General features: G+C 38.2%; 1 protein-coding gene across 1 annotated transcript in view; it reads right to left on the bottom strand.

Moving 5' to 3' along the window:
- The window catches only part of AOPEP (aminopeptidase O (putative)), a 540,041-nt gene that overhangs the window by 509,034 nt on the left and 18,532 nt on the right, over positions 1-12,475 (bottom strand). The window contains exon 2 of the mRNA XM_007939143.2: positions 10,581-10,747. Coding sequence (XP_007937334.1) covers positions 10,581-10,747 — 167 coding nt within the window. The remainder of the gene's footprint in view (positions 1-10,580; positions 10,748-12,475) is intronic.

Here is a 12,475-nt window from a genome sequence, read left to right as displayed (position 1 = left end):
GGTGGTTCAAACCTACCAGCCACTCCTCAGAAGGAAGGTTAGGCAATCTACTTCTGTAGTGATACTGCCTCGGAAACCCAAGGAGGGGTCGCTATGAGTGGGGTCTGACTTGACGACACGTAACAACAAACAACAGACAAAATGAGAGAAAAATGTGGAACAAAACTAAAATAATTAAAAAGACCAAGCTTACTGATCTGGTAAAGACTGTTGGAACTCCTGTGACGATGGCCGTTACTCACACTTTAAGCCTGGAATTGAACTCACCCCGTGGCTCAACTTTCAGCCAAACATCTATGGGGTGAGAGATAAAACCAGGGAGGAATATACTCCTTAGCACAATCAACCGTAGGAGATCAAAAGGGCAGCATTTGCCTAGAGAGAAGGCTCAGAAGGCAGAAATGGATAGGAAAGAAGGACAAATGGAAATGATAACCACAAGGAGGATGTGGGAAGAATGCTATTATGCTGTGGGGACTGCATTCCATGTCATGAAACAAAATGGGTATGAACAGTTGAATGGAAAACCAACTTACTCTGTATACTTGGACTCAAATCAAATAACATGGAGCATTCAAATTGCATAGAGCATTTAGAAACATCAAGTTAATATATGCTTTTATTTAACAGTTATATTTCTTTCCTCAACTCTACTTTTGTAGCTCCTGCTTCTTTCCTACTCAAGACTGCTTTTTTCTCTATCCACCATTCTTTGCTTCAGAGCTTCCTGCCAAACTATATAACATACTTCAAGCTAGTTCATTAATTTTGTATCACAAGTTAACAGTGCTTGAAAGTATGTATAGGGGTATGTATATATAGGAATATTTATCAGTATGAAGACATACTACATGGGAGCTCTGGTAGCATAGTGCCTAAGGCACTTGACTGCTAACCAGAAGGTTGGCGGTTCAAACCCACCAGCCACTCCTCAGAAGGAAGATGAGGCAACCTACTTCCGTAGTAATACCGCCTCGGAAACCCAAGGAGGGGCCGCTATGAGTCAGGGCCATCTCGATGGCACATAACAACAACAACAACAACAATAGACACACTACATACATTAATATATACTATAATAGACGTGTGCATGTGTGTGTGTAATAAAGCTTCCAGTTTTGGAAACTTCCACAAACATCAGCTTTCTCTTTTACTACTTTTTAGATGCCTACTCTACATGCTTTGGTTTTATGAGCTAGTGACACCCTGTTGAATACCTATAGTATGACTGTCTTTCGTTAGCTCTTCTCTGCTATTGCTCAAGGGTTGTAACTGGCACTAGAACAAAGGAGACAGTAGGGCGCCCTGGGCTGGTATACGCTGGCACTGCCTAACCAGTGAGACATGCCAGGTCATGCCACTGCCTCTCAAGCACTGATGCCACCCAAACAGGTTTCATGTTTCCTTCTCTGCTACATGGTACCATCTAAGGCACAAAAGACCCATGAGAATGCTCAAGAGCATTCTTGTGAACCAGGTGAAAGAGCGCCATCTACTGAACTAAGAATACAACTGCCTCCATGAGCTTTGGAATACCTACAAGAAGGAATACACTGCACTAGGCCATTCTGACCTATGATGCAGATGAATTAGTTTCCCTTAAACTTAAGTACAAATGAGTCACTAAACTAGACAAACATACTGCTTCAGATGGTTCACAGATAAACTTTACTAGTATACCTGCATGAGAAAATTCATGAATGTCAAGTCTAAGACAAAAATCCACAGCCATAAGAATTAGTAGACATATGCCTGCTGGACTCATCATGGTCCAAAAGGAATCATGATGACTTCCAAGTATACTGTGTATGTTAAGTGCAGTGCTAAAGGGAAAACCAAGAACTAGTCAAAACCAAATCAAAAAACAAAAGGATTAACCAACAAAGATTTAGAAAGTCAAGACATTATGTGAGACCTTGTGTGGAACATAAAAGTACAACACACAATCCTCACGCTCTCGCTCACCTGTAGCTCTCACTCACCTGTAGCTCTCGCTCACCAGCAACTCTTGCTCACCTGTAGCTCTTGCTCACCTGTAGCTCTCTAAGGGGAAATACATTTATTTACCCTCCCCATCTCTTGAAAATACATGTATGTATAAGAGCCCAGAATAAAGTTTTCTTAGTTCTAGAAAAAAAGGAACTTTCACTACTTTGCATTCTGTCTTTGTGGTGAAAACACTTTACCATAACCATTCCTAAATACCTTTTAATTTACCTTTTCCTTATATGTAATTCCTGGTTGCATACTGTGGGAGCCATTGAAATAGGATTGCTCATTTGAAGCCATTAAGAAGGAAGGACTTTTGGCTTTCAGTTGCAAGCAGGAGGGTCTGAACCCTGAAATCTTGGCTTTTTCCTGGTATTTCCCACACAAAGTCAAGAGAAACAGAATGCCAGAGAGCTGGTCTATTGGGCAGGCAAGGGAGGAGCATTTTGCCCAGGATGAAGTAACGTCTACAGTCCTACTTTTGCGCAGAGAAATGAAATCAGATCCTATGCAAGGGCACATATAGTTTTTAACACCTTTCACTTGTTCATATGCTTTTTCTCCTACATTTGGGAGAAGGAGCTTAAATTAAGGCAGTCTTGTTCATTTACTACTTGAGGCTTCCCACAACAAATGAGAGTATTTTATTTTTCTAAGAAGCAGGAATACACTAAATTAGACCCTGCAAAAATAAAATAAAAGTCAACAACAACAACAAAAACGGTCAAAAGAAATAACTAGGAACTACAACAGTTGCTTTTTTTTTCTTGTAAAATCTACTGATCATGGAATATAAGTATAAACTCTAATCAGAAATGTAACTCAAAAAAAAAAAAAAAAATCCCAAAATCACTTTGGTCACATTTAGCAGTAGTTTTAAATGCTTCTTTCATGAACATATTACTTGCACCCGACCACATGGTACACATTTATGCAGAAAACAAACTGAGCACCTACTGTATATGAAGGAGTCCCTGCGGGGCGCAAACAGCTAAGTGTCTGGCTACTAACTAAAAGGTTGGCAGTTTGAATCTACCAAGAAGTACCTTGGAAGAAAAGCCTGGTCACCGTCATGCAAACTCTGGAGTCCTATTCTACTCTGCAACACAGAGGGACACCATGTTGCCGTCAGGTTGGAGTCAACTTGACAACAACTGGTTTGTTCTGGGTTTTTTTACAGTATATGAAGCACTATATTGGGCATTGGGTTTCTGTGCTCAATAGTTTTGCAAGGAATCCAGGCAGACAATAAAATAGAGAGTAACATTTCTATCTGCCCAAATGACATTATGTTGAGGAAGTTTAACAATTAAGGAATCGAAAAAGTTAATCTAGACCTCTGACCCTGACCCAGCCTTCTTGAAAAAAGAATGACTACTCAAAAAAATTGAGTAAAATTCTTACAATGGTCATTACTCTGAGTCCAAACCGTTAGCTTTCTTTTTGAAACAAATTAGAGAAACGCTTTGCCTCCTCAGCCGCCTGCCTTCTGATTTCTATGCCCTGCCCAAGGGCTGCTGTCATTTCTGCTGCCTCATTGCATTACACTGCTCCCAGGTGCTTTGTTTCTTTTGGGAAGTCAGTTGGTGCCTGGCAAATGTGTTAATAAGGCCGATGTGTCACCGCGATGGAAAGTGTGACTTGCCAGACTGGGTTTTGACTCTCATGTTTTCAAGGATAGCTCATCGTTTTAAAGGGCATTGTGTACAACAGGGTGGAGGTCCTAGGAGACTAATCGGCCAATCTAGAAAACATGCTCAGGAAGGAAATAATAATATCTCGTAGTCACATCCGCTTTTTCTCTAAGGAGTGCCAACACACTGTAGACATTATAATTCCATCCTCAGAACAGCCATTTTGATTCTGACAAGGAGCTTTATAAGTACTATTTCCCGGTGGTCCTTCTGATAAAGCCCAGCTGTGGCCTACAGGAGGCATTGCGGTGGTAGGCAGAGAGTTCTTTCTCCTTGTCTAGCACAATCCTCCCACGGTTTGAACTGCTGAAGTTTGTTTGTGGTTTATTCATACAGTGATGTAAGTGACATGAACATAAGCAAATCCCAGTTAACATCTGCTATATTATAACCCTACCTCGAACTGGTAATTCTGAAAACAAAGTTCACAGATACATTCCTGGAAGTATGAAAATTTCCTATAAAAGTCAATTCTGGCATTGATTTTTGATGATAATCTTCAGATAGATAAACAGACAAGATATTGCAGGGGTCATACAAATGTTTTCCTATAAAAGTCAGACAGTAAATATTTTAGGCTTTGTGGGCTGCACAGCCTTTGTTGCAACTACTCAATTCTGCTTCTGTAGTGTGAAAGCAGCCATAGATGATGGCTGTGTTCCAAAAAACCTTCAGCTACAAAAACAGGTACTAGACTGGATTTGGCCCATAGGCTATAGTTTGCTGATCCACGGACCATCCAGATATAACTATCGCCAAACTACTTCCAAAGTCACACCTACTTCAGTGAATGTGTGATTGCACAGGATCATGTAAGACAGCATTAATTGTTTTTTTGTTTTTGTTTTGTATTTACATTTTTATTGTGATTTGGGTGAAAGTTTACAGAGCAAATTCATTTTCTATACAGAAGTTCATAAACATTTTGTCTCATGACAATGACTGCAATTCCCCAAAATGTAATAGGTCTCTTCCTACTTCCTCCCCGTAGTTACCTCTTCTCTATGTCTTTCCCTCCCATGTACTCCCCCCACCTCCAAGCTATCTCCCTGTGCATATACTGCCCTTCTGTTCTCCCATGATTGATTGCTCCAAATAGTGTATCTACCTGATGTAAATGTTCAGCCCATATGTCTATTATTTGGCTAGAAGCCACAGCAGTGAGTGCAATTCCAGACCTGAAGGGTAGCTATGGGCCTGTCTCAGGGGTCTCAGCAGGCTCTATGAGACTAGCAAACCTGGTCTTTTGTTTTGATGATTTTGAGTTTTGTTCCACACTGTTCTCCCACTCTATCCAGGATGCCCTGCACCGATCCCCCTCTGAGTGGTTGACAGTGGTAGCTGGGCACCATCTAGTTTTTCTAGTCTCATGGTCATATAGGCTGAGGATTGCAAGACTGCATTAATTGTTGAGAGATAATGAGAAGATAATGCAAGGATGATGTTTTTAGCCAAGTCAAGTCTAAATGATATCACAGCATGCTATGTAAGCAAAAGTTTACACATATGGGAGCAAAGTGATGGGAGAACCGGATCAAAGTAGTACAGGCACGTTGAACGCAAAGGAACCGGCATGAAGCTGGCAACACCATGTTCATATTGTGAAGGGTAATTTGGGTTCAGCAGAAAATTAATCTTTTTGTGAAATTTAAGTGATTAATTTGAATATTACTGATTTAGTAGTTTGGCCTGTGTTAAACTTGTAATTTTATTTTGATGTTATAAATGTGTAAGAATTGTAAACAAAGAGAGTTTATATCTAGTCTTGGGTTTTTAGTTATTAAAATAGCTTTCTAATGTAAGTAATTTAAATCAACCCTGAGAAACTAGGAAATCTTTTTTTCCCTCTAAGGAAGGTTGGGCGATCCTACTTCTGTAGTGATACTGCCTCGGAAACCCAAGGAGGGGTCGCTATGAGTCAGGTCTGACTCGATGGCACATAACAACAACAACAACAACAAGAAAAATAATGCTCAGATTTGAGAGACCCTGCCAAACACAAACCTCTACATCATAATGGCAGGGCCAAACCATGGATGAGAAAGTATGTGGGCTTGGTGAGGTGGGGTTGGAAGAGCCACACTCATCTGAGGAGGTGTAGTTATCGCAGGAGTTACTGGGTAGTGCAAATAGTTAATGTGCTCAGCTGCTGGTTGGTGGTTCAAGTCCTCCTGGCAGTACCTAGGAAGAAAGGCCTAGCAATCTACTTCCAAAACATCAGCCATTGAAAATCCTATGGAGCACAGTTTCACTTTGACACACAAAGAGTCACTATGAGTCAGAATAGACTCCATGGCAACTGGTTTAGTTATCACAAGGAAGCTCCTACAGGCAGAAGTGGAGGCAAGAGGAGGCAAAGGAGCAGGGCCTGCTTGAAATTTTAGTGTTTCATGTACTCATCCAACCCTATATGTCAGGAAAGCAAGTCAAAAGGGTAAAAAAGCCCCTATGTGAGCTTAGTAGAACTTCACTAGACAATTGCCAATGCAGAGCCTGGATAAGGGAGCTGTACATGTCAGCTAACTTTACATCTGCTGCTGAACTGAGAAGGGGACTCGGTCATCATGCAAGATGACAGTAAATGGATAGGAGGAAAATCTCCATACTTTATCTTGTTGATACACACGAAAGACAAAAGCCACTGTCGGGGAGAAATAACCCTGCAGAATAAAGGTAAAGAAAAACATCATTCTAAAGACTCAAAAGAAGAGCAAGCCTCTGAAATCAATATGTTACAGAAACCAGAAGATAAATTTAGGACATTGGCATTTTCATTATGACAGAAGTATATATAACATCTATGAAATAACAGTACAAAACCATGAGAAGACAGCAGGCTGAAACGTAACAGGATGAGATCAAATGATAGCAAAATAAAGGATAAAAAAGATAATGAGGGGCTGCAAGGACACTAACGTAGCAATAACATAATTTAACTCTGAGGGAATCAGCAAAGAACAAAAATGTCACTATGGAAAATCAGTGATATAGAATGTAAAAAAAAAAAAAAGGAAGCCAGACTGGAACTCCAACTCGGACATAAACTTTGAACTCAGGCTTCTAGCCTCTACAATTGTAAGAGAATAAATCCCTGTTTGTTCAAGCCATCCCATTTGTGGTATTTTTCTGTTAGAGCAGCACAAGAGAACCAAAACAGATGGTTACATTACCAAGTGCCTATAAGGATGTACAGCAACTGGAACTCTCATATCTTGTTAGTGGGAATGCAAAATGTGACAACCACTTTGGAAATAATGTGGTAGATTCTTATGAAGTTAAACATCCATTTATCATATGACCCAATAATTCCACTCTTAGGTATTTATCCAAAAGAAATAAAAACCTATGCTCACAAAAAAGACTTACACCTGAATATTCACAGAATATTTTTTTCAGAATGGCCAGTGACAATCCAAACATCCACCAGGAGGTGAAAGAATAAACAAACTGGTTTATTTACACAATGCACTGACTACTATTCATAAAAAAAAAGAATAAACTACTGACACCAGCAAAAATATGATTGAATCTCACAAATATGCTGAGCGAAAGAAACCAGATACAAAAGCATACACACTGAATGACTCCATTTATATCAATTTCTAGAAGAGGTAAAACTAATCTATAGTGATGGAAATCAGACCAGTGGTTCACTGGAATGGACTTAAGGAAGAATAACTGCAGGACACAAAAATATTTCTGAGGTAATAGAAATGCTCCATATCTTTGTAGGGGTGGTGATCATATTTTAAAAAAAAGACAAAAGCAAAAACTCACTGCTGTCAGGTCCATTCCGACTCATACTAACCCCCATTGGGTTTCCAAGGCAGTAAATCTTTACAGAAGTAGATTGCCCCATCTTCCTTCCATGGAGCAGCTGGTCAGTTTGAACCCTCAACCTTCTGATTAGCAGTCAAATGCCTTAGGTACTAAACCACCCGAACGCCTGGTGATTATATAGAGGTATATATACTTGCCAGCCTCATTGAACAGTACATTTAAAATGTGTGCATTTTATTATATGTAAACTATACTTTAATAAGGAGCTCTGGTAGCATAGTGACTAAGGCACTTGACTGCTAACCAAAAGGCTGGAGGTTCAAACTCACCAGCCATTCCTCGGAAGGAAGGTTGGGCAATATACTTCCGTAGTGATACCGCCTCGGAAACCCAAGGAGGGGTCGCTATGAGTTGGGTCCAACTCGGCGGCACATAACAACAATATTTTAATAAAGCTGATTGAAAATAAAGGTACCCACATCTAGATTTGTTCTAGAAAGTTTTTAATTACACTAATTTTTAAAAAGTTGTATAAGCATCTATGCAAAAAAAAAAAAAAATCAGGACTTCAAAGAATAAAAAAATCTGATTTCAGATATCTCCTCAGATCTGAGTTAATGTTTATAGTCAAATGACTAAATGTTTATAGTCATTTGAAAGGGAAAAGAAATGACTTAAGAATTTGTACCTAATCAAGGACTGTTCATAAGTGAAGACAACAAAAATCCAATCTAAACATGGAAGGGCTCAGCAAACATACTATACATTCACTCTTCTAGGAAAATATGTTGAAGGCATTTCCCAGGTGACTGAGAAATTATTCAAATTTAAGGGCTCAAGAATGAAGAATGTCGAGAATACTGCACATACGGTTTGAAATTATATGAGGATGTAAAACAATCATTGTAATTTCTAGAAAAGAATTACATACAAAAAATTAAAATATAGAGATAATATGAGTCCCAAACCCCAAATTGTATTAAAACTTGGGACTGTGTGTGAGGGAAGATAACAGAAGTGAACGTCCATTAAATTCCTTATTTGACACATAAATAGTGAAACATCCACTTACGGAATACTGTGTAGTCATAATAATAATGAAGAAGCTCTTATGTTTGGGTATGAAATCATCTATAAGAAAATGTATTCTAAGAGGGAAAGCACAATATAAAACTGTGTATAGCACGCTATCATTTGTATAATAAAAGAGGAAAAGACACATTCTACGAGGGAAATGATAACCTAGCTTGCCTCAGTGGAGGGGAAGTGGGTGGCTGGGACATATAAGTAAAAAGGAAATTTTCTTGCATATTTTTTTGTCTTTTGTTCATTTTAAAACATGTAAATGTCACCTACTTTAAAAAATAAATTTAAGAATATATTATTTGTTGTGTTGTATTTTGAGAATTAAGTAAACATTCATTGAAGATTCTAATACATATAAAAATTCAATTTATAGGGAGTCCATTCAGTTGTCTCATGCTGATGGTTTCCCTCATCCAGGATGACTGTCCTTGTTCTGTCCAAAGCTTAATAAAAGTGTTTCTACTGAAAAAAAAAAAAAATCAGTATATAATAAATGAAGTATCACAGATCAGTAAAGATTCAACGAATGATTTTAGAGTAACAGCCTTCCACTTTAGACAAAAATAATGTTGTGTTGAGTTCTCATTTCACAACCCTGACCAAGATAAATTACAGATGGATTAAGGAGTTAAATTATAAAAATTAAACCATAAAAAGATTAGAACAAAGCAGGTAAATTTCATAGCAAAAAAAGACTATCACAGAGAAAGTTGATAGATTTGACTGTATAAAAACTAAAATCTCCTATAGATCAGAAACATCATAAAAAATTAAAAGGCATACTAAAAACTGGGAAAATACTTTCCGTAAGTATCATGACAGATTAATGTTTTTATTTTGTAAGGAGCTCATCGAATTAAAAAATAAAACAAACTTTCTTAAACTGTCACTAAAATGTCAGTCTAAAAATGGGGAAAGAAATGAAAACAGTTAAGAAACATATAAGAACATGTGAAACATAATAATAGTTATAACTTTAGAATAAAATAAATAATGAACAATTAACCTAATGAATTGACCTAATAAAGAATTCTAACTTTAGACAAAATGTTTCCTAAAGAATTTAATGCAATTTTATTTATACTATTGAAAAGAACCCTGGAAATAATAAAACTATCTATTAATATACAAACATTAAATTCTGACATATTCATACAACAAAATATTATGGCAACATTAAAATAATATTTTTGAAAAATACATAATGACCTAAAAAATGTCCAAGATATACTATGAGTGAAAAAAGCAGAATACAAAACTGTTATATGCAATGATGATAACTTTGAACTGATGATATATATTGAATACATAAAAAGTTATAAATCATTTTCTCTAAAATTATTTTACTATTTATACTTTTCTGTATAAGATCCTTAAGTTTCTAGAATAAGTGTATGGGTAGAGACACCATATTTTAAATAAATATTATAATTAAAAATTCTTACCTGGCATCAATGTGCTCAGGATTTTAAATGAAAGACTTAATTATTACAGTAAGCAAATTATTTGTAGACAAAATGAATTAGCACTTGCCTTCCATTTTTCTTTATGGACAAATAGTGTATAATTACTAGATCCTTTACCAAGACACCACCAGTGGACTAGTCGTCAGAAGGGACAACATCCAACAGGAACACTCTACTTCAACATAATGAATAACTGTATACAGCCTCCATGATGGAACCCCAGGTAAGTCAACTGTAATGATGTTTCATGACACACTTGCCTACCAAGGAAGTCTTCAACTAAGATCACCCATGGATGACCCACACGCTACTGGGTAAAAGTAACTACTGAAATAATCTATGAACCGATAGCTCTGGAGTGAAGAGCGCTGTATCCCGTGTCTAGGCTTCTTAGTGCCCCTCCCCTCCCACTGCCTGTTTTCTCTGGCAGGATATTTTATAGTATGTTCATTTCCAACCCAACTAATAAAGAAGCTCTTTAAAGTTTAGAAAAACACTGCTTACTGGGTTCCTGGGTCCAACATGTGTGCAATACATAAATAAGCAAAGAACACATGTACAGTACCTTCCTGAAGCTGTATTGGCTTGGCAGAATTTTCCCCACTCATTAAAACAACAAAAGATGCAGCTGCTCGAACTGTAGCCTGCCATGTTGACATGGCAACGGGTGGCTCCTGGCATGGAAAAAGGGCCCTGTTGTTTATGGGGGATCCCATCGTATAAACACATGGCCTGCAGAAGAAAAAGAAAGAAACAAAGAGGGAGAATCTTTAAAATGAGTTGTCACTTTTCTCACCACCATGGTAGTGAAGGTTAAGTTGAGCTTTCAAAGAGAAAACATTTGAGGCTTTGTACTTCACTGGTTTCAAAGCATTCTGAACTGAAACTGCCGAGGGCTGAGCTGTGTGAATAGCCCAGTGCTAGATTTCTCCCAAATGAATTACTTAAATATGTAAAGAAGATTTTTTTTTTAAGGGGAGAAATATATTTTGGATAAAGTTTCAAATAGTAGTCTGCCAAGTTATAATTTATATTACCCTTACCCCTTCCCCTTTTGCCTTCAAAAGAAAAAAAAGTTTTAGAGACATTCTTGCTAACCTTTTGGAAAGTATTCTGGAAAAGAAAGTATGTTTGGAGATCACTGAGATATTAATGCTTGGAAAAACAAGCTGGTGGTCTCAAATCCAGGGCTGGTGGGCAGATACCCCCAATCTTGGAAACCACCATCTCCAATGGAACCCTTGTGGGAATCCTTGAGTGGAGGCCAAGAACAAGGGCTGGCATATAAACAGGACTGTAGGTTACAACGACCAGGCTTGTGGTGAGGGAGGCCAAGGGTACAGAACTGTTACCAAAGACAGTGTAGGTAACCAATGACATGACGTTAGGATATGCTCTGCCACAAACAAAAAACACAAACCCACCCAAAGAAAGAAAAATCTCTTCCATGATTAAGTCATGTTTGACAGAGATGAAAAGAAGGATCTATGAGATCAAAGGAACCCATTCTTTTGATACCATGGAGTAGAAGGCAGAAGACGGACTCCTCAAGAACACATCTTCAAAAAGTATTTTCACTTTTTGTTTTCAGGAGTTAAGAAAAATACGATATATTTTTTAAATCAGCTTGGTTTATAGAGTAAATCAATAGAGCAGAACACTACTTCTTTGGATAAATTTATTTTCTTTTTTCATTAACATCACTGTGATGTGTAAACAGCAAAGTTCCAAACTGGAGGCACTCCTGTCAATAAGAATGATGGGGCCAAACATGCGTCCTCAGGAAACAAAAGATCAGGATGTAAACTATCTGGGAAGAATGTGTCAACATGTAAAGGGACAAGATTTTAGTCACTTCTTGGTCACAGCCAGCTACCCAGAGGAACTGAGTAGTTGAACCAGTGGTCTCGGGACCATAGTCGCAGGGGACATCAAGCTCAATTGGCATAACATACTACACAAAACATTGTTCCACCTCCTACTTTGGCGAGTAGCAACTGGGATCTCCAAAGCTTGCAAGTAGCCATCCAGATGCAACAATGGGTCTCTCCTCACCCAGAGCAAAGAAGAATGAAGAAAACAATTAATTCAAAGATTCATGGAAACAATTAATCTAAGCAACTGGTACACCATGCGATCCTTAGCCTATACGACTATGAGACCAGAAGAACTAGATGGTGCCCAGCTACCAATGTCAACCACTCAGAGGGGGATCTATGTAGGAGACCCTGGATAGAGAGGGAGAACAATGTGAAACAAAACTCAAAAGCATTTGGAAAAAAAAAAAAAAGGGGGACCAGGTTTGCTGGTCTGATAGAGCCTGGTGGAACCACTGAGACTATGGCCCCTAGCTGCCCTTCAGGTCTGGAATTGAACCCATACCTGTGGCTCCCAGCCAAACAAAAGACAGGCATAGGAGTTGAACATTTACCTGGGGTAAATACACTCCTTGGAGAGAAC

This window comes from Orycteropus afer, unplaced genomic scaffold, assembly GCF_000298275.1.
Source record: "Orycteropus afer afer isolate SDZICR_OR568_19922 unplaced genomic scaffold, OryAfe1.0 scaffold00005, whole genome shotgun sequence".
In the NCBI taxonomy this organism is placed as follows: Eukaryota; Metazoa; Chordata; class Mammalia; order Tubulidentata; family Orycteropodidae; genus Orycteropus; species Orycteropus afer.
The sequence above is the reverse complement of the archived record's forward strand: the minus strand, read 5'-3'. Positions and strand labels throughout refer to the sequence as shown.